The 25,876-nt window shown below is 37.4% G+C and overlaps 1 protein-coding gene across 3 annotated transcripts; it reads right to left on the bottom strand.

Annotated features, from left to right (window-relative positions):
• Nucleotides 1–99: 99 nt before the first annotated feature.
• On the bottom strand, nt 100–25,876 carry Trub1 (TruB pseudouridine (psi) synthase family member 1). Of its 3 annotated transcripts, none has more exons than XM_013017565.1 (8): nt 25,585–25,876; nt 22,370–22,468; nt 19,324–19,379; nt 11,424–11,505; nt 5,369–5,441; nt 3,705–3,844; nt 1,675–1,731; nt 100–1,114 (listed from the first exon to the last, which is right to left on the bottom strand). In XM_013017565.1, exons 1-8 carry the CDS (start codon nt 25,856–25,858, stop codon nt 855–857), a joined length of 1,041 nt encoding a protein of 346 aa, XP_012873019.1. In that variant the 5' UTR covers nt 25,859–25,876; the 3' UTR covers nt 100–854. The 3 variants fall into 3 exon arrangements, with proteins under 3 accessions (XP_012873019.1, XP_012873021.1, XP_012873022.1); XM_013017567.1 differs by having other exon boundaries at nt 22,370–22,465; nt 25,585–25,860; XM_013017568.1 differs by lacking the exon at nt 1,675–1,731 and having other exon boundaries at nt 25,585–25,860.

The following is a 25,876-nucleotide window of genomic DNA, read 5'->3' as shown; positions in this document are numbered from 1 at the left end:
TCCAGTAAACCACTAGAAAACTGGAAGTGGCACTGTGGTTCAAATGGTAGAGTGCTCTCCTTGAGCTGAAGAGCACAAGGACAGTGCCCAAGCTTCAAGCCCCATGACTGACCAAAAAAAAAAAAATTTTTTTTTAAATATGTCACTTAGTAAGCTGCTACAAAGTAGCAGACTGTTGATGCAAAGAAATAGCTCATAGCTGCCACAATACAAAGCCACAGGAGCTCGGTGACCCACTCTAAAGGCAGAGGTGAAGTTAATTAAATATGAATTTTCTATTTACATACTATTAGTAGTAATAGCCATAATTTGCTCATTTACAAATATTATAAAACTTCATTTCCAAGATCTAAATAAACATACTCAGCACTAGATGAGCACAGTTTATCAGCTTAATGTTTTTAATAATATTGAACTCTCCAAAATATAAGAGATCAATAATGGCCATTTCACACATACTTGAAGAATTTCAAAGCATTGAGACCACCTGGAAAAGCCTGAATAAAATTAAAATGGCACTTCTATGAAATAAAGAAACATGTAAATCATACTTCTTTTTTCTTTAGTTAGCATTGTTGTTCCACTTTTTCACAAGAAAAAGACTGAAGATCAAATCCAGAAAGTTAATTTTCCTGAATCCAGTCAAAGTCTAGTTTAACTACATAAAAACATCTTCAAAAAACTGAATGAGTTCAAGGCTATACATCACATATAATACATAAACTCTATGCTATAAGGATTATAAATGATGGTCATTTTTCTTCATGCAAAAAAAATAGTTGTCAAGTTCCTTGAATTCTGCATCTTTACATAGGATTCAGTATCAACCAGGAAATGAAACTTCCAAGCCAAACTCAAAGTGTCTTAATTCCATCATCCTCTCCTTTTGTCTCATTTAGGGTTATATATTCACAGCTCAAAACCTGCTCATGAGTCCCCTCAGGTTTTGATTTTTTAAGTGCCAACTCTGCAGGGAGAAGGGATGAACAATGCTCAAGGCATTGGGCAATGTCATCAATCGTCCACTTGTCTTCGGGAAGAGCGTGCTCTTCCAGGGTAAATGGTCCCTGTTTGGTTCGGGTCAGCTCTAGCACACTGGCACAGGAAGAGAGTTCTACAGCAATAGAATAAATTCAGGAGATAAGTACTTTAGTATTTCATGGTCTAAAACGTTTCAAATGACAGACGATCTCTCAAAACTACAGTAAAACTTAAAACTGTCATATTTAAATATAACAAGGTCCTTTGGATAAACAGATGATTAAGAAGTAAAACCATGTTTAATAATTCATCTTAGACATAACACACTGATTTAAAGTATACAAAGAACTTGCACAGATTTTTTTCTTACTTAACATATCCTTATCAAGAAAAATGTATTTTAGAAGGGCAATTATTTTTTAAAAAATCCTTACTTTGAGTTAAAATGTTTTGTATTTAAAAAAAATGCTAACCCTCATCTCTGTCATTCCCATCCATTTTCTGTTCCTCCATTTCTCTTCTTTCTTTCCTATTCTAAGTCACTCACTGCAGCTGCTGAAGCAGATGTGGCAAGCAATCAACCAACAATGCTCCTCAGGATAGAACTCAGAAATGAGAAAAAGAAAATTCCTTCTCCTCATCAAAAGTAACATTGCTCTCTAAATGATAACTCATAATTCACTTTCTGCTTACCTCTGCCAATGTCACTGACCAAGCTTCTGATATAAAAACCACCTCCACATTCAACATCTGGAATGTGAACAGTGACATGGTAAATTGCTAACCTCCTATGAAATCCACTTTACATAGAAATAATGCCCCTCAACAAATGTAAAAATGCACTATGCAAACAATCCAGTTATAAAATATTTATGTGCTAAAACATAAATTATTCATCCAGCAGCATATGTGTTTGCGAGATTGAAAAGTCAAAGTGTGGAGAAAGCAAATAGCAGAAACTCATGAACACATTTTAAATTAACTGGCAAGTCACAGCACTTTAATACTTCAGTCTTGTTCATTTAATACATTTAAATAGTTAGAAATCTGTTTTTTCTATTATGAGCTATAGATGCTAAAATATTTCCAGATTTGTATTCTTTGCTCATTTATTAGGTTTTAAATAGTTAGAAATCTTGGTTTTGCTATAATAAGCTATAGGTTTTAAAAATATTCTCAGATTTATGCAATGATTAAAAATATAAACAATCTGCAAAACCTTCCTTTCATAATGATAAAAATTATGTTTGGGATACTATATTATACACAAAGAGCTCAGGATAGTTAAGTGTTCTCTTATAAATATTCCTTAAAAATCATAAAATTAAATTGGATAGTGTGATAGAGTGACTGAATATCTGAACATCTTCTTACACAGTATACAAGTTTACCAGTTGAGAGCAGGTCTCTTTATTTACCAACAAGACCTGAGAAAAGAGCTGTCACATTCCCATATTAGAGGACTACATTCTGGCTGTTTCTAGTCCTGTTGAACAAATAGGGACACGTGGGGGAATTAATCAGATTTTAAACCCACATAAGATTTATTTCCTTTTTTGTTACCAGCTTCTAGTTGAGGCCAGTGCTGACAGAAAAGGATGTCAGGATCAAGGGGGTGAACTGGCAAGTTAACATTAACAGCTCTTTGGGCCTCGTGTACTCTCCGGCAAACAAAATAAAGCATTTATGACTTGATCAGAAAATTTTGAGTTTTCCTTGTTTTAGAGATATCTACTCTGCCAGTCTAGCTGCTGTGTGCTCACAGGATACAGTGAAACACACTCTAGAGTTTGTTCATTATCTGTCCCAATAGCCTAGAATCCTGGGGGAAAAAAAAAACATTTTAAGGACTTCTTTTTAAGATTAAACAAAATCATATTCTATAGGAATTTAACACAGATTAATGTCAATGAGAAAAAGGAGCTAAGTTAGTATATAGCTTGTAGTCAACTGGGGGGGGGGAGGGACAGCGTGGGGGGAGGGGGTGCCAACACTCCACTCTCAAAAATTTTTATCCAAAAACTAAATATACTGTTTTCAAAAGGACTAAAACTAAATATGTTAGATATAAGCCACATGGAAGCAAAAACATCCATAAGATAAAATTTAAGTTTTGAAAATATATACCCTGCCTACTCTTCTTTGTACAGATCTATAGTAATGCACCGATACCTTGAGAGTCTAGGGCAGAAGGATTATGCTTCCCAGCCAGCCCAGGGAAAAGTTTAAGACTCTTATCTCATAGGAACTATTCAGTCTAAATAGATGGGCATTTCTAAACCTTCATGTACCTACAGATAGTTCATTAAATGTGTCATCAAATCACGATCTTCCTTAAATTCAAGTTTTTTTTGTTGTTGTTGTTTTTTGTTTTGTTGGTTGTGGGCTTGAACTCTGGGCCTGGGCGCTGTCACTGTTCTCTTCAGCTCAAGGCGAGCGCTCTACAGCTTGAGCCACAGCGCCACTTCCGGTTTTTTAGAGGTTTACTAGAAATAAGAATCTCACGGACTTTCCTGCTGGGCTAGCTTTGAACCACGATCCTGATCTCAGCCTCCTGAGTAGCTAGGATTACAGGCGTGAACCACTGGCGCCTGGCTTAAATTCAAGTTTTTTACAAAAATTTTAGTATCATAGGGATTCATTAAAATTACACAAAATTTATTTGCCAAATACAAAATAAAGGTACAAGTAATCACCAATGATTTCAAATTTCTCCATCTTACCTAATGTGAAAAATGGTGGCTGGAATTTTTGGAGGGAGATACTGTATACAGTAACTGGCCTGGCAGGTTTTGCTTCTACGACCTCACCTCTCTTCATTAAAGTGGAAAGTCTCTGTCCATCTTTCTTTAGTGCTGAATAGCTTGCAAGAGAAAAAGAGAGAGGCAGGGAATGAAAGAGGATGATGTAAGGGGATGCTGAGAAAGGACGGGATGATAATTCCAGATGGCATAGAAAGGATCAAAGACTAGCAGGCCTTTGCATTAAAAGCCATTCCCGAAACAGAACTATTTTCCCTTACAATCTGCTCAACAACCTCAACATGGATACAGTTCCTAAATACCTTTGGGCCTAATGTGGAACTCAGTGAACAATGTTGTCCACCTTGCCCTTTACTTTCCTTGGAGAGGGTCTGTTCCTGTCTTCTGTTCACTAGTCCTCATTCTGTCAAGGGCATAAAGAACTTAGCAGTAGCTTCTGGCTATAAAGGTATTAGTTAATTTTCTTAAACAACTCCTATCATAATATTTTTATATAAAAGTTACTAAAGTGTCTCTTTAGAGCAAATATGTAGATAATATACTCAATAGATCTTAGTTTTGTGTTAATTTTACCAGGTTACAAATCCTCAGATAACCACAGAAAAAAAAAACCTGAAATGGTTCTTATAAATTAATATAAATATATTTAATTTAGCTTAACAAGGATCCAAAATGTTTATATGGTCCTTGATAAAATTTCTAAAGCTTTACATTTGAGGAAAACTTTATAAATCATGAGGCAAATAATTCAATGCTCTTGGAGGTGGGGGAGGGGGAACAATATTTAAAAATATGAAGAACTAAAGGAACTGTCAGTAATATATCCTGGCACATCTAGAGCCATTCAGCACTTTGTCAGTAATATATCCTGGCACATCTAGAGCTACTCAGCACTTTAAATCAAAAGAAATGATTTGCATGAAAGGATAATGTGTACACAAATATGGTTCTATAGCGTTTTGATCTGAATGTTTGTGCCTCTCCAATGCCTAGGCTGAAATCCTTAGTACCAGATGGTGGTACCAGGAAGGGGGCCTTTGGAGGGTGGCTAGGTCACGGAGTACAACCTTCATAAAAGCAACTGATATCCCTTCACCATATGAGGACATGTATGAAAGTACCATCGATGAGGTATCAAATCTGCCAGTGGCTTATCTTGGTGTCTCAGTAATAATCATAAAGGCCTTTCTGTCATTTGTAAACTACCTAGTTTATGGTACTGTATCATGAATGAACTAAGGCAAGTGGCAAATGGTTAATATTTTCAGTAAGTTGTAACTCTCATCTGTTTATTTGTTATAAAGACTTTGGGCCTGGAGGCAATGGGAATAATACTTGACAGGCAGCACACATTGGGCTCTACCTTCCTAAACATAGCCCTTTCACAGTAATTTGGGGGAAAGTGACATTTCTAGACTTTAAAATTGCCCCGATATCTATTAAACAGAATAAAAAAAGCTAAATCTGGTCTAAATCTGGCTCACCTCTTTTGATCATTAGACACATCAGATTTAAAGCTTTTCTCACTATAGGACAAAAGTAAACCCATTTTACTTTAATTAGAATGATGTTAACCAGTGAGCAATAAAATGAAACATTTAGTCAAATTCAATAATTGTACTTACAGAGGGGGTACCTGCATTATATTCCCAGTAAATTTCTGTAGAATGCCTTCAATATCTTCTTGTGTTATTTTATCTGCCAAAAATGAACAAAAAAATGTGATATAACCATAGATGTACATATGCTGTTTTTAAAGCACTGACTGCTCTGAAAATTTACTTAAAAATAACCAAATTCCAGAAGTGGCTCTGTGGCTCAAGTGGTAGAGTGCTAGTCTTGCGTAGAAAACCTAAAGGGCAGCTCCCGGGCCTTGAGTTCAAGCCCCATGAGCCCCATGACCAACAACAACAACAACAAATTCTACCTTTAGCCGAGTGTCAGTGGCTCACACCTGTAATCCTACCTACTCAGGAGGCTGAGATCTGAGGATCATGGTTCAAAGCCAGCCTGGGCAGGAAATTCTATGAGACTCTAATCTCCTATAAACCACTGGAAATGGCGCTGTGGCTCAAGTGGTAGTGCGCTTGCCTTGAGTTGAGGAACTAAGGGACAGCGCCCAGGCCAAGAGTTCAAGGTCCACAACTGAATAACAACAACAAAAATTCTACCTTGTTAACAAGGATAAAATACACCTTAATGAGATAAAAAGAAAAGAAAATCTCATATTGTTCTTTCAATCCCCGCCCCCATAAAAATTGCCCAATTACTGCATATGGATTTAGCCGGTTCTGACCCTGGCATTTAGAAGACCTACAGAAAGCATCACATTAGCTATAGACATAGTCTGGCAGTGGTCAATAGGAGGTGACTAAAAAGTAGGCAGAAAAAATTCCACAAGAATAAACAATAACTTACTGTGGTACTGAAGATTACTAAGTTTTTTTTCCATTTAAAGTTTTATCTGACAAGATTTCAAAACTATTCTATGTTGCAGCATAAATTGTACCCAATTTTATAACAACTATCTCAAAGAAAGGCTTGTTGATTTGGCTCTCCTATCCCTTCTCTGCTCTGCAGATTTCTCTCCTCTTAGCTAAATACTCAACTGGTACAGAAAAAGATCACACAGAGTAAGAACTTTAGCATGCATGCTCAGCACTCTGCACAATAATTTTTAGAAAATATGAATGAAGACTTATAAATAAAGCTTTCAATATCAGTTAGTATGTTTACAATTTTTGTTTGGTACCAAACAAACTGATGCAATATTAAAGTATAGTTAAATGTTTTAAAAACAGAAAACTATGGTATAAATTCAATGCTTGAGATTTTCATATGTTACAGATAAGGACACATACTTTGCATTCAATAATAAACTAAGTCTTGAAAGCATTTTGGAACTTGGTTAGATCATAGTCAATGGAAAGAAATTAGTGTTTCTATGATTTTGAAATAATTGTATTTAAATCTTTTTTCCTGACATTTGATTTTATTTGAACAGTATTCTACAAAAATTTTTAATGTGCTTTGAATTACTATTCTAAAGCCATGATAAAAATTTAAGATCATAGAATATCCAGATTTAAGCAGCAAACCAGTCTTAACCTCAGTGTAACTTCGGTTCTTTTTTTTTTTATTTGAAGTCAATAATTTTTCGGGGGAGTGGGGTCCGGTTGTGGGGCCTAAACTCTGGGCCTGGGCGCTGTCCCTCTGATCTTCAGCTCAAGGCTAGCACTCTACCACTTGAGCCACAGCGCCACTTCCAGCTTTCTTCTTTTTGCATATGTGGTGCTGAGGAATCGAACCCAGGGCCTCATACATGCAAGGCAAGCACTCTACCACTGAGCTACCTTCCCAGCCTGAAGTCAATAAATTTTTATTTAATCATTTTCACATGTGATTCCTTTACTGCCCATCAAAGTGAAGCTCAAGATTTCTCTTGAAATCTAAGGCAGCCCTTTTAGAAGCAAACAATTCAAGCCAGCCGTACCACTGAGTAACTTCAGTTCTTATAAGCTAAACACAAAGCTAGAATCTACTCAACTCAGACAGTGAAGAACAATAGAACTCAGAAGAATTTCTGTATCACTAGCACTCCCAAATCACAGGTTGCCAGTAACAATTCTACTCACGTTGCTTCTCACACACACACATGCTTCATGGCATGGGTAAAGATCTACCCATGAAAAAAGATTTACTCTACTGCAACATCAAGACATAGCTACTAGTGGTTGCTATACAAATCTTGGTTTTACAGTTAGTGCTACCAGGAAGCTGGTACTTGTTTGAGAAAAGCCTGCCATAGCTGATAAGACTGCAGTAATTCCTAACTAAGCCACACATTTCTAAAACAAGACCGAAAGCTGACGTGATGGCGCATGCCTGTAAGCCCAACACCTGGAAGGAAGAGGCAGAAAGTCTCCAGGTTTGAAACCAGCCTGGGCTACAGAGTGACAGCCCTGTCACAAAAATAATTAAATTAAAAATGAATAGCAGGGAGCTGAAACAAGTTCTGAGGGAGGGGGAATCAGAAAGGGGGCACACAAATCGAGGAAGGGTGAATGGACACAATCATTCAATGAACACTATGTAAAAATTGGAACCATGTAATGAAGATCAGGATGGAGGGGAAGACGGGAGAGTAACGGAGGGGTGACACTCATCATGAGGCACTGTCCTCATACGTGACTTCTGGAATTGATACTCCTTTGTACAACCACTACATAAAAATGTTTTTAAAAATTAAACTAAAAATGTAAGACTAAACAGCTTTCTAAGTCTGCTAGTCTGGTCTCTTTCCTGACATTTCTGCAATTGGGTACTTCTTTGTCCTAGTTCAGTGGCATCTTTCACTAATACTCCCCCAAATACACACACATATACATTTTACTTCTGCCACTATTGTTTCTTTAATTTAACATCTCACACATTTAGGGTGTGCTATTCATTCTGAATTAATCATACACAATTTTAAACAGCACTTTAAGGTATTATCAGTGAAATCCTGAGCTTTTGAAAGACAAAGACAGTTTTCTTAGACAATGTACACTAGTAAGATGGCATTCAAGACCTTAGAATCTCAAGGTCAAAGGGCATTTAAAATCCATCTAGGGCAATCACTTATCTGATGTTTGAATAATAAAAACTAAGGCTGTGATGTAGGAGTATGTATCAAAGCATAAGTGCCATATCAAAAACATGGCAGGGCTGGGAAGTTGGCTCAGTGGTAAAGTGCTTGCCTCTCATGCATGAAGCCCTGGGTTCAATTCCTTAGCACCACATAAGCAAAACAAAAACAAAAAATCAAAACATGGTATTAATCTAAGCCAAATAATAACTTCCTCTAAAATGTAACACCTCTACCTCTAAGCAATTTTAGAAGAAATGAAGGACAAAATACCCAAAAGAAGTACATTTGATAAAAGAAGTTGGGTATGATACAAACATAACAGAATTTGGATAGCAATTATTTGTTCAATAATTAATAAACAATATATTGCAGTATTAATCTGAAGTTTATTTTTTAAAGTTGGGCTATAGCTCAGATTGCCTAGCATAGACAACATCCTAGGTCCAATCCCTAGCACTACAAGAAAGAAAATAGAAAAAAAGGTTGTTCTCTAAAATCATACATATAAGAATACATTATATATCATTACTTGCTTAAAATATACTGCCACAAGCTGGGCACTGGTTTGAATTTGAAGTCTACTAAATCAATGACTTACTTTCTCATTCCTCTAAGCTAACTCTGAGCTATCTGACATAACTGCTAAAAATATTGTCTAGCTGAGACAAAATGACTTAAAAATATTCACTTGCCATTGATGGTAAACTGCCTTATTATTTCATCCACATGTCAGCTGTTTGTGGAAGCTCAACAGATGACTGAGTGGGGTGGCAGCACCAACGGCCTTTTTTATGTTGCTGTTTTTTAGTTTTGTTTTCTTGTGATGCTGTGGATCAAACCCAGAACCACGCACATGCTAGGCAAGCACTGAGCTACATCCTCAGCCCTACCAGTGGCCTTTATGGGGATGCTAATGACCTACTATATGCAGGATCAGAGAACACAAGGAACTGTCCTTGGTACTGCCTGATTTCTAGATGTATGCCCTAAATGGCTTCCAGATACAACTTGATATAAAGCCTATTTATTACAGATACTGAGGTTAGGATTTATCTCTATTTCATATTTAAACACAAAAAGATGGCCAGCTTTATATTTTCTAATTTTTTAATCATCAAATTTTCTAATTTTCAAATACCAAATCTTAATACAATACTACCTATTATAGTATGCATTTATACTTGTGTCATTCACAGGGATCTATGTATAAGTGCAAATATCTGATTACTTTATGAAGAATTTTAATTTAGTAGCAGTAAATATACAAATGTGTGCATTTACATATCAATATAAAATTTTACTATTGTGTTGCCTTCATTTACAACATTAATCTAAAAATAATTTTATTTCAGGATCATAATGAAGGCATAGAAAATATTGGCTAGAGGCTCGGAGACTGAGTTTTCAGAGAGCTGAGAACAAAGGTCAGAAATCCCCATTAGATAGCAGCTCTATAAGGACATACCTAGCTCTAGTCCTCATTTATCTTCCCCTCGGTTCCCATTACAGCTTCAATACAGTAAATACTTGATCATTTGCTGAAAGCACATGGAAAATCATGCCAAGCTGCAAAATTCTCTGAGCTCTCATTTTCTAGGACTATAAATACTATTCAAATATTATATGAAGCTCTTTTGTTCAGAGCCTGAATAGTTATTTAATTTCTCTATGATTTATTACAACATTATCATGAGATTATTTTGACAAACAGGACTTTGTTTAAGGTAAAAAATAATAAAGCTACAAATTATCCAATGCAAGAACAATTTTTAGAACTTCAAAATGCTAAAGGCTAGAAAGAAAGGATATGTGTAAGGTTATGTTTTTGTCAGCCTGGTCTTCTTCTAGTATCTCCTATTCAACACATTGCAACATCACAAGACCTAAAAACCTAGGTCATGATTGATTACTTTCTTACTACCCCCATTTACTCAACCAACAATCAGTAAGTTTCACTAATTACTTACTAGACACCACAATGCCAGTCCAAGTTACCATCATCTCTGCTTAGATTCCATTATCCTATCCTCCTTTCATTTTAAAAGCCTTAGGTTGAAGGTTATAGTTGTGCTTCAATTAAACAAAGGTCTGCTATTTGCTAATGTTACAATAATTCAAGCGTAGTTCAACAGCTATTTTTTAAAAGATTTGGAAATAAGATATGGGGTTTTTTTTGTCTGTTTTCATCTTGCTGCTTGATTAATTGAGCAAGATTCCAAACTACATGTAAATGTTAACAGCATAAGTGAAGCCATTATGAGCAAGAAAAAAAAAAGGTTGGCCTGGCTACTGGGGCAATTTATAATATATAATAAGGACAATCAGCACAAAACATAAGGAAGCCAGATGCTAGACTGTCTGTAGACAAATTAAGAAGAGTTAACATTAAACACAGTAGGAAAACCTGGAATGCTCACAAATAATTCACAATTGGTGACACAATAACGCATGTGAACTGACAGGCAAAACTGCAACGACTGCATTATGAATAGTTTGAGCACTGTGAGAGTTGCTAGGAAACCAGGTTCATTTATCTATCCTTCCTTAAAGTAGTAAAAGAAGAAATGGCAGAAAATTAAGGTGGGTCCCAGGGAGTTCTATTTTACTTGAAAGAATCAGCTTTCTTCTCTATTTTCACTCCAAAAACAGAGGAACATGATGAGTTTTTAAAGTATTAAAGCTAGGACATCTATTTCAATAGTAGAAAAGTAATTTTTTAACAAGATGGCATCTCTACTTTGTTTCTAGGGAAAACATCCTAAAGCCTGGCTACACATGTGTTTGGCAAGGGAGCTACTCGGAAGAATAACTCTGAACATCATGAAAATTCATTACAGAAAAGAAATCAATTATAAAAAATCTGTGTGCATAAATTTATACCAAATATGCTACAATGTGGTGAGAAATTTTCAATCTTTCTAACCTAAAGAACTGTACCGAGAAGTAAAATCAGATAATATCAGTAAAAGCTTTACATTTAAATTTTACATTTGCAGAAATTTTCTCTAAAGGCTAAAGAGAACACCTGAATTAGATGACTTTCATACCGTAGGGTTTCTCTTCTGTTACTTTTCCTGTAGAATCTAACGTGTCAGTAGCTTTCCCCAGCTCTCCGATGGCAATATACCTCTACAGGAAGAGAGACGAGAAAAAAAAAATGGACCATGGGGTAAGGAAAAACTGTTATGCATGCCTTGAAATTTATGTAGAATTTCACTAATATTACTGAACTGGTAAGAAATGAAGGCATACATGACACACTGATTTTTTTTGTTGGTTTGTTCCTGGTTTTTGAAAAGCATTTGCATAAGTTGAGGAACATTCACAAATGTCCCACATCTGCCAACATGAGAAAGAAAAAAACTCATGTTACTGCAAATTTCAACCCCCCCCCCTTAATATTGGAGGGGTCCGGTCATGGGGCCTGAACTCTGGGCCTGGGCGCTGTCCCTCAGCTCTTCAGCTCCAGGCTAGCACTCTACCACTTGAGCCACAGCGCCACTTCCTGCTTTTTTTTTTCTTTTTGCTTATGTGGTGCTGAGGAATCGAACCCAGGGCCTTGAGCATGCAAGGCAAGCGCTCTACCACTGAGCCACCTTCCCAGCCCGCCCCCCCCCTTAATATTGGGTATTTTGTTTCATAAGGGAAAAATAAACCCAGTTGATTCTCCATATTGTGAGCTCTGAAACAACAAATTCAATCAATCACAGATTAAACATGTTGTAAAAAGAATCACATCTGTATGGAACTTGTACGAACTGCTTATCATTCCCTAAACAATACCGTGTCAGAACTATTTATAGCATTTACATTGCAGTAGAAAGTATGCAAAATCTAGAGATCATTTACAGTATACATGAGCACATATTTACATTATATGCATATAATATACCACTTTATAACAAGGACCTGAGTATTCATAGATTCAGGGGCCTCTACAGAGGCCCTGAACCCCCAAGGATATTGGAGAGTAGAGAGAATGGTACAATAACTACAAATAGCTACCACACCAATCAGTACTTTTTCCAGAGTTAAAATTATTCTTAAATAAACCAATTTGTTACTTTTATATGAAACATAAGACCAATCTTAAGACATTAATTTAAACAAAAAAATATGTAGAAAAATGTGAGAAAAACTAGTATAGCAAAGGTAGTATACTTAACTATTGCATGTGTTTTTCAGTGAAAAGAAAGGGCTACTAGAACATTATCCACAAATAGTTACTAAGTTTCTAATGGTCACTAGACTTAATTACTAAAAGCCAAACTGGTGCTTCTATTTGAAACAACTAAGCAACCTTGATGGACTCCTGGCCTGGGGGGAAGACTCCAGGATGAAAGACAGGAACAGAGGCTCAAACTCAATCTGGCTGGGTTTGAGCCAGTTATGTCAGTCTTAATTGCTCTAGCATCAGCTCAGCCTAAAATGAGGGGAAAGAAAAAGTACCTCAGGTAAAGAAATTGAGTTTAGGAAAACAGTATCTGGCCTTGGTAAACAATGGATAAAAATTATCCATCTATTATCATTATTATTATCAAAAAGCCTCCCAAAAACAAAAGGAAGAGTGATTCAAGTTAAAATGACTAATCCGGTTACAGAGTTTTAATAAGAAACAGTCAAACAACAAAATGATAAGGTTTTCCCCTTAGGAGTCTGTTTAGCTGAACAGAAAAGCACAATACATTGTGCCTTGAATTCATCTGCACTATTCTGCTCTATGATACATTTGAACTAGGGGCCTTAACATGAATGCCAAGGCACAAGGCCCAATCTCATGTCTGGACTGGGGATGTCCTCTGCTTTGGGACCTGCTACCTCTGTGGCTTTGAGCTCCCTGTTCTCTAAGAACCATACCTATTTGTATTTCAAAGCCATCCTATTAATGCACTTCAACTCCCAGCCACTCCAAAGGGACAAGAGATGTTCAATACAAAATTTAGTATAAAATAAGAATGGGTTTTGCCAGGCACCGGTGGCTCAGCCCCAGAGGCTCATCTGTAATCTTAGCTACTCAGGAGGCTGAGATCTGAGGATCGAGGTTCAAAGCCAGCCTGGGCAGAAAAATTCCCGTGAGACACTTATCTCCAATTAACCACTCAAAAACTGGAAGTGGCACTATGGCTCAAGTGATAGAGTGCTAGCCTTTAGCACAAAGAGACTTAAGGACTGTGCCCAAGCCCCATAACCAAAACAAAAACAAAAATAAAGGTGGTTTTTTTAAAATTTTTTTTTTGGTCCGGTTGTGGGGCCTGAACTCTGGGCCTGGGCGCTGTCCCTTAGCTCTTCAGCTCAAGGCTAGCATTTTACCACTTGAGCCACAGCGCCACTTCCGGCTTTTTTCTTTTTGCTTATGTGGTGCTGAGGAATGGAACCCAGGGCCTCATACATGCAAGGCAAGCACTCTACCACTGAGCCATCTTCCCAGCCCTCAGTCATGACTCTTAAGAACTACAAAAGTACCAAGTACTATCCAAAGTGTGTCTGAGAAACAGAGAGATGACAGACAGGCTTCTCAACCTCTAAAAGTTGCAATGTAAGAGGGTAAAATATTATAATAAGGATAACTTAAGAAGGAAATGCATGTGTGTATAGCAACAAGGGCTGTTACCAATGTCCCAGCTCAACCATACTGCACATAATTATCTGTGCACGTCCATTGTTTTTCAAGACACATACTACTATTGTGTTCCTCACTAGATTAAACATTGTGTCAGCTTAATAAAAAGTTTTAAGTAATATATATGCTGGAGAAGTTCCAATGGGTGTGACTCTTCATATTTCACCATGGTTTTGGACATCTAGATTGTATCTTCCAAGTTTCAAACCACTGCAGATTCTGTAGCAATCTTGTAACTGGCTATATGCTATATTCTTTTTAGAGGAGATAATGTCTACCTCAAGCAGTTGTCAAATATTTTGGTTTCAGAATCCCTAATGAATTTAAAACTAATTGAGAAACCTTGGCAAGTTTTTTAAAATCTAAATATTGGCTGTATTCGAAGTTAAAACTGAAAAATGTTTAAAATATATATACTCATTTACCTTCTATCAGCCATCAGAGCAATTGGGTCATTGCAGATCTGATAATTTTTGAAAATTCTACTGTTTTTTTGTTTTGTTATTATTTATTTATTTATATTGTGAAAATACCATACAGAGAAAATTCTACTGTTTTTTTGTTTTGTTATTTATTTATTTATTTTTATTGTGAAAATACCATACAGAGGGGTTACAATTACATGGGCAAGATAATGAGTACTTTTTTTTTTTTCTTTTTTTTTTTTGGGTCCAGTCGTGGGGCCTGAACTCTGGGCCTGAGTGCTGTCCCTCAGCTCTTCAGCTCAAGGCTAGCACTCTACCACTTGAGCCACAGTGCCACTTCCGGCTTTTTTCTTTTTGCTTATGTGGTGCTGAGGAATCGAACCCAGGGCCTCTGGCATGCAAGGCAAGCGCTCTACCACTGAGCCAACTTCCCAGCCCATGAGTACATTTCTTATCAAGCATTGTTGCTTCCTCCTTTGTTTCCCCTTCCCATCCCTTCCCATCCCTCTGTTTTCTGATGGTGCAGTTACAAGTAAAAAAGATAAACCTATGAAAATTGTTTTGCATCAATAGGGCCCTGAAAAGAGCCTCAGGAAGGAGTTCCTGGGACATATCTTGTAAACTGGTGATCTAAATCATAGCTGTTTTCTAGTTCTATCTTTTCTCAGCCACTATTATTAAACAATTAACCCTTAAGTCTTCAGTTAACCACAAGGCATTTGGAACAGCCCACCACACAGATGAAACAAAATAAAAAGATATGGGATAGAGGTAAAAAAGTAACGGAGATGACACACAGAGAACCCAATCATTTCATTCTATGGGTGTACTATACTCTCTTTCACTGGCTTAAACTAGGTTTTGGAGTTGCTTTGTTTTTAAATATGTATACCTGGGAGTTGTAAATTCTATTACTGCATTCATTACAACCATAATTCCACTACAACAAAACAAATGGAGGCCCACAGAGTTCCACTGAAATGAGTGCTCTTTGGGACTTGTGGGTTTTTCTCACTAATACTACTCCTTTCTCTACTCATCTTCAAACTCCCTGAGCCCCACAGCAGATATTAGCTGGGCATCTCTAAGAGCAAATGAGCTTTTGTATCCTTCAGAGGAAAGGAAAATATTTGTATTACAGAAAGAATACACAATCATTTCCATGTCAAGTAACTGCTTTTGCTGAGGCTCGATTTTTAAAGTTTATAATTCAAACTCTCACAAAGACTAATTGGGAGATCATTAGGATGAGGAAGAATGTTTTTCAAAAACCTTCCAAATGAAAACCATGCAGCTTTGAATGCCTTTATTTGGAAGGAACAACTGTTTAGACTTTCTAAGCTCTTCAAGAAAATTCAATATAGTGCTGACAAACATTTGAATATTAACAGAGGAATAGAAGAGGTAAAAACTAGCCTCTGTAGATGATGACTAGCATAAAAACCCGCTGAAATCTTAAGGAATTGGCCAAGATTCATACAGTACTACCTAACCCACTCTAGCAAACTCAGGACTAGTTAACCTTACTAAAAATGCTAGTGATTTTAGGAGTTTCTGTCATCTGACCCCATCCAAGGTGGGAAACTTCATACCCCAATGATAACAAGTTCAGTTGCTGGAGGTGATATAAGCTTTTGTGGGAGGAAATGCTGGTTTTGCGGGCAGGTACAACTATGTAGTACTTCCACATGGCTCTGGGGTAATCTTTATGTGTGGACAATGCTAGTTGGACTCAAGTTTTCTTAACAGGACAGCAGCTCTTTTATCTGCTCACCTGGTTTCTAAACATCTTTAATTTTACATCAACAAAGAATATCAATGAGGATAGCACTTCAAACCTCACTGCTTTATGACACATTTGAACTAGGTGCCTTAACATAAATGCCAAGGAGCATTCTCAAGTCTTGATTGGGGATGTCCCATGCCTTAACAGATGCTCCTTCTGTGGCTTTGAGCTTCTTCGGTTCCCTAAGAACCAGACCTATTTATCTTTTGGTGATAAAGAACCAGACTTATGGTTCTGGTTCTGGAAATCTCTCAATTTCGTATAATTATGGTTGTTTTCCTTCATTATTTCACCAAAGATTGCTTCATCAAGGTATAGATGCTATGCAGCTTTTGCTAAGTTAACAAACTCAAGAAAGTTTAATTGAAGGAAGTTGTTAGAGGACCACTCACTTCCCTTTAGTAATCCATGCTCTGCTCTTACATCAAGATAGGCAAAAGGAACACAATAACCAAACAGCTCAGAATCATTTTATCTAAATTAATGTACACAGATCTACAGATGTTATAAACTACATTGAGAACCACCATCTGTCATTTAATATACTTTATTGTACAAAACTACTTTCTGTTTTCAAGTCCTAAGAAACTGCCTCATAAAGACCATGATTTTTTTTCTTTCTGATGAGTATTATGTTTTATTTATAGCACCAGAAATCTTAGGAATAAACAAACCAAAAGAAAAAAGAAAGGAAAGAAATTAGCAGCACTCAAGATTTCTAACAGAATTTGCTTAGGTAAAATTATACTTTGGGGAGGGGGGGAAGAGTCTATGAAGTTTGTAGTTCAGAAACCTAATAGGCCTGGAATTCAGAAGAGAAAGGACTCGGTAATGTGTGAAATACTCAGTAATAATAATTACACTATTTATTGAACAATTTCTGTATACTGGCACTATAAAGAAAACTTACTGGGGCTCGGAAGGTGGCTCAGTGGTACAGTGCTTGCTTTGCATGCATGAGGCCCTGGGTTCGATTCCTCAGCACCACATAAGCAGAAAAATCTGGAAGTGGTGCTGTGGCTCAAGTGGTAGAGCACTATCCTTAAGCTGAAAAGCTGACAGTGCCCAGACTCAGAGTTCAGGCCCCATGACAGACCAAAAAAAAAAAAAGGAAACTTACTTTTTACATATAATGCACACAACCTCAAAAGAGAAAAAAAACAAAGACTCAAGAGAAACATGATCATTGGAAGAACAAAGCTTACTATGAGACAAAAGAGCAGGACACTGAAGGACACAGGTTGGGGATCTGTTCCTGTTAAACCTGATCTGAATGGGAGAGAATGGGAGAACAGTCAGATGAGGACAACATGCTGTAAGAAAGCACAAAGTAGGCCACATGGAGAAGCTACCTACAGGGACTGGAGAGATACATGAAGAAAGCAGGGCTTCATTCCTCCATCTACTGCACCTGCCTGAGACATCACCAGCCAAAATCATCCAGCTGAGCCCTTCCCAGATCACTGACCCACAGAAATCACAAGGGAAATAAAACAGTGCAGTGATTGTAAGACATAACGTGATGAGGATGGGGACAGGAGGCGTGGCTCAAGCAGCAGCACACCAGCTGGGAGCAAAAGGAGATGATAGTTTGGACTTATGTAAAAGCTGAACAGGAGGTAAGGGCTGAATCATGTATTCATTTTTTTTTTAGAAATAATCTCCAATTTACAGAAAAATTGTGAATACTGTGAAGAATTTTTCCCCTAAACCATTTGACATGCCCTATTGTCTTGGGCATTTTAAAAATATGTGTTATCTTCTTATATACTTGGGTGTGTATTTTCTACAAGCAATGACATTTTTGCATAATCACAATATAACTTTCAAAATGAGAAAAATAACATTAGTACTTCATCTCAGGCTCCATTTGGTTTTTCCCAAATGTCTCATTACTGTCTTTCATAACGAAAGTTAAATAATAATTCCATTTAGCAATGTGACTTTTCAAAAATCACATAGTGAAGTTGGTTACATGTCTTGTTTCTCAAAAAAAAAAAGTAAGAAAAAAGGGTGGGGAGGGGAGGGGAGGGGAGAAGAAAAAGAAGCAAGCCAGAAAGCAAGCAAGGAAACTAGAAAACAAGAGAGGAAAGGAAGAGGAGAGTGAATAGTCTGTGGTCTTTACAACGAAAGCACTCAAAAATGTGGGTCAACAGCCAGCATCTAATACATAGTTCAAAAAATCATGGTGTTCAGAAATTTACTTGGCAATTGGACATTACTATTATATTTTCATTGTATTTTACAAGTTATGAGTCAGCAATTAACTGAAAATTCCTTTTTTTTGCCTTCCTTCCCTCCCTCCCTTTCTTCCTTTCTCCCCTCCTCCTTCCTTTCTCCTTCTTTCCCTTTTCCTTCCTATTTTCATTGCCCACCAAATACAAGCTATTACAACTGGGCCTAATTGTGAATCTGAATACACAAATCATTACCTTTTAGACTTGGAAGAGATGCTATTTCTAGGAAGGTTAACCATTTTGACATTCTGACTTCCATTTCAGTGTTTTCCACCTTGCTCAGTGTCCAAAGCAATCCCACAAGATTCCAGACTCTCTTGCCTCAGTACAACTTTTCCTCTCTTTCTCCTATTAAATGTCTGAAACAGTGTTTTTCAATCTGATCAAGGCTATTTTCATGAGCTGGATATATAGCTCAATGGTAGAACATTCATCTAGCACAGTTAAGGACCTGGGTTCAATTCCACCAAACCAAGCCAAACAAAACGAAAGCTGTGTTCACAGACGACTAATATAATTTATCATCATGAAGAGTCTCCTTTTTCTTTAATAATGATTTTTATAACCATTGAACAAAAGATGCCTTGGAAAAGTGTGAAATTGTTTATAAATTCCTGGATTCAAAATTCCAATAGAATTTATAACCTACAAGTTCCCTTTCATCAGAGAAATATAGTCATATTTTAAAGATATTAATACAAATAAACTATAGGCATTGTAGAGTTTTTCAATACATAGTCTCAAAATCTGAGCCCCATAAGCATACACTAATTACTAGGAATGACACGTCCTTGCAGTTTACAATTTACCTTTTAACTGATGAAATTAAAAATACAGGATATTTAGAAAAATGTTAAAAAAAAATTCCAGTATTCTTACCTTAGACCCTGACAACATACTGGTCAACATTTTTGTTCCCCTTCCAATGCCAACCACTAGAAATCAAAGAAAGAAAAATTATGACATTCTATTCTGAGAAGCAGAATTGGCTTTAATTTCTTGGCCTGTGCAATGAAGTTGGAAAGGGAATGTATTTAACCTGACTACAGGGTGCACATTACCCTAATCAGCTGAGCATGACATGCAACTGAGCAATTCTGAAGGGGGAATGGAGAGAGACCTTTCCCCCAATTCACAAAGTATTAAACACAACAGAAACCTTAACCTAGCCAATTAGACAATGACGTTTTAGGACAAGCTCAAAAGGACTCACTGGAAATTTATAATGGGCATTGGTGAAAAATATGGTACAATTAACTATGTACAAGTATAGGATGAAATAATGACAGAGTTCATTATTAAAGAAAAAGCCATTAGCATAGTTAATGTGCTATTTAAATATGATTTGAATTCAACAGTGCATAATCAAGGAAAGAGAAACAAAATAAATCAACCTAACACAAAACTACAAGCTAAACTGAGGACTCAGAGAAGATGTTTTAACACAAATCAACTTTAAAGTACATGGCCTACTTTGCTCTTCAATTTCAAATATTTATCTTTCTAACACATTTCACCAGATGAGTGAAGAGTAGGCAAGTGTTTAGAATAACTAAAGCATTTACCATTAATAGATGTAAGTTCAAATATAGCCACACAATTCAGAATTGAGGAAGCAGGAATGACTGGCAAATTGAAAAGATTAGTAATATTTGTATCAGATGTTATTCAGTGAGTGTACCATGTATAAGTTATACTACAAATGCTTTTCATCCATTATCTCATTTAACCCTTGTAGCACCCTTTAAATGACATAATTATACCTCTTTTAGTCTCTCAGTCCCACAGAGACTAATAAAACTTTGTCCAGCATTTTATAACATATATAGTGAAATTAAAATGCAAACCATGCTGTGTAGTCTCCTTTTCATTCCCCCATCACCTGACTCACGAAGGCTTTTCTCTTACTGCCACCAACCTAACCTATTGCAAATCTGTTTTACACCATTATCTCTTCCTTTTTCTTTTATGCCAGTGCTAAGGCTTGAACACAGGTGCTTGGGCATTTTCTCTGAGGTTTATTTGTTAAAGGCTAGCACTCTAAAACTTGAATCACTGCTCAGGCTTTTTGGTGGTTTACTGGAGAAAAGAATCTCATGGACTTTCCTGCTCAGGCTGCCTTCAAACTGTGATCCTCAGATCTCAGCCTCCTGAGTAGCTAGAACTACAGGCATAAGCCACAGACAACTCATTCTTCCTTTTTCAATTCATACCATTTCATAAGTATTTCTGAATACCTTATTTTGCCACTATAGAGTCCCTAGTAACCTTAAAGTCCCAATTTCTACTATACCAACTGCTTAGTATTCAAAGTCCACCCTTCAAAGTCTAGTTCCAATTATTCATAAGATCTATTCCAAACCCCCTCGAAACTTTTATGCTACTCATTAGTATTTTAAATAATTTGTTTTATTAGTGCAAGGACTGTTCAAGTGAGGGGTCTTATTGATAATGATGAGGCAAAAACTTTGTAAAATATTAACAACAAAAACTCAATGCACTTTGATTCCACTGAAGAGAATCCTTGTTTGAACAGATGCTATGCATATAGTCCGAAGAGGATGGCTTTTAATGCAGGAACAAGGAAGCCTTAGCCACATTTCTTGACTTTGAAAGAGCTTAAAGCTCAAGGAAAAAACAACATACAGACAAGGAAAATCATTGTACTCAAAAATTGTTCTCAATTAATGAATGAACAATGCCAAGTAACAATATGTTCATTTGGATGTTCATTTGGATGCTCAATTTCTCTAGGAGGCTGAAGGAAAATGGCTGAAGCCAGAGAATACTTCATTTAAGGAAGTGAGTTAGGTCTTGAAGAATGTATAGGACTTGAACAGACAGAGAAGAGAGAATTGTATTCTAAAGAAGAAACTAAACTGGGTGCTGGTGGCTCATTCATGTAATCCTAGCTACTCAGAAGACTGAGACCTGGATGAGTGTGGTTTGAAGTTAAACTAAGCAGAAAAGCCCATGATACTCTACCTTCAATTAATCACACAAAAAAAAATCTGGGCAGAAGGTATGGCTCAAGTGGTAGAACACCAGCTGAACAAGTAAGCTGAGAATGAGAAGCTGAGAATAAGAACCCTAAGTTCAAACCCCAGTACTGATCAAAAAGAATAAAAGAAAAATAAAATGGTAAGCTAGATGCAGCTATAACTTCATCTTCTCAAGATAACCTACTGGGTTGTGGTGGCACTTGCCTACTCAGCACTCACAAGGCTAAGGCAGGAGGATTCTGAGTTCAAGACCAGCCTGGGCTACAGAGCAAGATCCTGTCACAAGAAAACAAAAATAAGTAACAAATAATAATAATTACTCTGAGATTAAAGAAACATGCTCAACTTTCTTCCTGAGTTTTTTTCTTTTCCTAAAATGAAAAAAAAAGCAGTCTATGTATGCAATGTTTTTCTTGGGGAAGCTCATTAGAAATTCAGTGCCTTAAATTTTTATGGGGGGATGGTGGTGGTAGAGGAGACTGGTGATTGAGAAAATGGTAACCCAGACACACTCTACTAGACTAAAAGGAAAGTGGGTTTTCACAGTCAAGTCACAGCAAACCACTTTTATCAGATAGAAGAGCAGGAACACTATTGAAATTCAAATTCTAAAATGTCAGACAAGGGTCAGCTTTGCAAGCAGGCATTTCTAAAGACAGTAATTTCACACCTCTGTGGTAACTGTCTTCTGCATGGACATAAACCTTTACTCAAAGTCCCAGCTACATATAAAAGTGGCTACTTCTGAGAGCATTGTGTACTTTGTACCACTGAAAAGTTTCTTCAGAAGATAGCACTATAAATCCAGTAGAACTGAAACATTCCAAAGTAGACTGAAAATGGCATGCTTTATTTTGCATTCAATCAATTTTACTTCCTGATATTCAGGGACAGTTCTGTTATACTTCCTTTAAGTCTCTTACCTAGAACGCCTTGGGCTGCACTATCTAGAGTGCCTCCATGCCCAATTTTCAAAGTTTGCTTTTTCCTCTTGGTCCATTCTGGGGAAGGCATTTCAGCTTCTATGAGAGTAATTGGGATGAAAAACAAAAGATAATTACCACAAAAAGTACAATCTCCACCTATATTGAAAGTAGCCTACACATAATAATACTATAAACTTAACATATTAATGCTGTTATATTACTAGCAAAGAATTATTTTTAATGTACAGATACTCCCTAAATTACCTCCCCAAAAAAGTATATTCTAAAATTAATTGCCTAGAATTCATTTACTAAGAAAAATACTAATCTTACTAAAAATCCTGAGTAGTTTAAAAACTCCTTAATTTTAGTCAGGCACCAGTGGCTCACACCTATAATCCTAGTTACTTAAGAGGCTGAGAGCTGAGGATCATGGTTTCAAAGCCAGCCTAGACTGCTAAATCTATGAGATGTGAGACTCTATCTCCAATTAACCAGCAAAAAGCCAGAGGTATGGCTCACAAGTGATAGTATACCAACCTTGAGCAAAGAAAGTCAAGCAAGAAAGAGGCACAAGCCCCTGAGTTCAAGCATCCAAAATAAAAAATTAGTCCTCAATTTCTATTTGTAATTTCCTCCATTTTTTCCTCCCTGGTGTTCTTTACTATTACTTCCAGTTATCTGGAGTTGTACTGCTATTGGAACTACAACTTAAACAAGTTCACTTCTATGTTAATCTCAACAAGAGGTTAAGTATGTTAACAGTTAGGTAAACTGTTAAGGAGGTTAACAGTCAACTCTTCTGAAGAATTTAGATTTTTTTTTAAAGAGATGAGTCTCATTTGTCTAATATTTCTGTCACAAATATTTCTGTTCCCAAACCCATCAAAGCTTCTTTATCACCACTGACATGCAGGAGACAAAATACAGTAACAGGAATGAAAACACAAGATTGATAAGGAGAAAGCAAAGCGACAGTAGAGATGTTGAGGTCCTGTCTCACAATATGACCATCCCACTGAATTAAAACGATGGTGATTAAAACATTGCCATACTTTGAAAAACTTTCTGTCCTGTGTTGACAAAAACTTCATCCCTACTCTTCCATTCACAAGCCAACATGATCTCTCATTCATGAATTTCTGAATTTTTATGGGGAAACTCTTTGTTTTCAACTTGATACTCCAAAACGGCCTCAGAAATTTACTGTGTTCTTTGTACTCAAACTTACTTCTTTCTAACTTGCAGCACACTGTGTTACTACATTGAATCTGTTTCACTCCACTGAACCAAATATTCATGGATGACTGTTTATTAAGGTCTTTCCTAGCTATAAAATTTTAATGTCTCAGGCCTTGAAGAATTCAAGCAGAGGAGTGGAGATTGTAAAATGGTAGGAAACAATGTAAAGACAGGCAAGTAATATTATCAGAGCCATGACCATTGATTGTGGCTTAAACCAGTACTTCTTGTCAAACTTGGCCAACATCAGGATGTGGGTATTTTTTAAGAGTCTTCCAGGGTAATTTTGACTAACCTAGCCAGTTAGACTGAAATGCCATTTGAGAATCATTAGTGTGGCTTATATAAATATACAATAGGCTGATGTCAAGCCTTACAGAAACTATGGTAATTAGAGGTAAACATGTAACAAATGGTTTCCAGAAAATGGCCCACCAAGTCTTTAAACAATCATTTTTAACCAAGTTATGACACCAAACATCAGTGCTCACGCCTGTAATCCTAGATACTCAGGAGAGATCTGAGGATCATGGTTCAAAGCCAGCCCAAGCAGGAAAATCCATGAGACTCTTATCTCCAATAAACCTCCAGAAAACAGAATTGGCGCTGTGGCTCAAGTAGAGCCACTAGTAGAGCGCTAGCCTTGAGCTGAAGAGCTAAGGGACAGTGCTCAGGCCCAGAGTTCAAGCCCCATGACCGACAAAAGAAACTTCTCTGACAGAAAGAATAGTAGTCACTAACTTGAGGATCAAAAAAGCCAGAATGTAGCTAACAAATCAGGGCAAAACAAAGCAATTCTATGAAGGAAAAAAAAAAACTTCTTTGACAACACAGCTTCTTCTTAATGTAATACATGACTTCAACAGCACCTAATAGGAAATATAAGGAAAGCCTGACAAATACAAGAAGGTATAATACTGGAGTCAAACATCTGGAAGAGTATACCTATTTGCCAATAAATGTTTAAATCTGTATTACACAGTTATAATGAACAAATTCCCATCAGAATAACTTGGTTTTGTGAATTCTGCCATAGTATACTAAACAATTTAAGAAGTTCCTTTGCTGGTTTAATGGCAAAATAGGGTAGGATCAAACTCTGGAGGACCTCGACCTTGACAGCTGAAGGCTATGGAAATTATTAGGCCTATGGAGCCTAGGGAAGGGAAAACACGGTATCTTTCATCTTCATGTTTCTACAAGACAGAACAGATCCAACTTTTTAAATGTGGTACCCAACACAACTAACGTTCTTTGATGTTACTGTCTGAAATGATCTTCTAGGCTGATGAACTCTGATCTTTCAGGCTTGTCTATTATCTTTCCAGTGTGTAGGAATAAACTAAAAGAGAAACTTCTCAGATAAATGGCCAATTTCTAGTTAACATTTACTGAAAGACAGGATCATTGAAGTAATATGGTGGTCAACAGATTACTTAATCTGAATCACTTGGAGCAACTGTTTAAATTGCAAGTTCCCAAAAAATCTTAGACCCTCGGAATCGCAATCTCTTGAGAGGTATTAGGAATCTGCATTTGTATAAGAAACTAATTTTTATGTCCACTATAATACGGGAAAAAACAATATTGTGAAAAAAACGCTGTAGTAAATCTTGGTTTATTAAGTCTCTGTTTTTCCACTCTATCTCCAAGGGCCTAACTTTAGGGGTGTACCGAGACAGGGTAAGTTTTATCCACAGGGAGCAACTAAAAAGCCTCCTGGGGACTCAAATAACAGGGGGAAATGTCGTCAAGCTCCAGGGCGTGCGGCTGGTTCTGTCCCCCCGCTGGAAGACGTCAAACGCCCGGGTGTTTACAGGAGTTCGGCGAGGCAGGTCCACGGCCGGGAAAGCCCCGCCTTCGGTCAGCGTTAACACGGGGTCGCTCTCCCATCCCCTTCCTCCGTGCTCGGGGGCCCAGGCGGCGCCCCGCTGGGGCAGGCGCGGGCCGCGTCCCCCGGGCCGCCGTACCTGCCAGCAGCTTCTCCTTCAGCCGGTTCAGCAGCTCGGCCGAGGTGGGCCCCTTGGGCTTGCGCACCGCGAACACGCCGCTGAGCGACAGCAGCTTAGCGGCCAGAGCGGCCTTGGAGACCCTGGCTTCGGATCCGGTCCTGGCCGCTGCCGCGATCGCCGCGGCTACTGAGGTAACAGCCATGGCCGAGGCTGTCTCGGCAGTTTCAGAGATGGAGACTGTGTCTATTTTCAACGTCGATGAAGACACCGCCGCCGCCTGAGACTCTGCCATGCTTTCACACGGGCAAGA

This window comes from Dipodomys ordii, unplaced genomic scaffold (assembly GCF_000151885.1).
Source record: "Dipodomys ordii isolate 6190 unplaced genomic scaffold, Dord_2.0 Scaffold36, whole genome shotgun sequence".
Taxonomy (NCBI): domain Eukaryota; kingdom Metazoa; phylum Chordata; class Mammalia; order Rodentia; family Heteromyidae; genus Dipodomys; species Dipodomys ordii.
Note: the sequence above shows the minus strand (reverse complement) of the source record. Positions and strands in the feature narration are given on the sequence as shown.

Excerpts from the sequence above, each read along its gene's own strand:
- Trub1 (XM_013017565.1), bottom strand. The coding sequence starts at position 25,858 with ATGGCAGAGTCTCAGGCGGCGGCGGTGTCTTCATCGACGTTGAAAATA. Across the intron at positions 11,506-19,323 it reads GTATGTTGTCAGGGTCTAAG|AGGTATATTGCCATCGGAGA; the intron begins GTAAGAATACTG and ends CTCTTCCTGTAG. Across the intron at positions 1,115-1,674 it reads GGTCAGTGACATTGGCAGAG|AACTCTCTTCCTGTGCCAGT; the intron begins GTAAGCAGAAAG and ends CTATTGCTGTAG.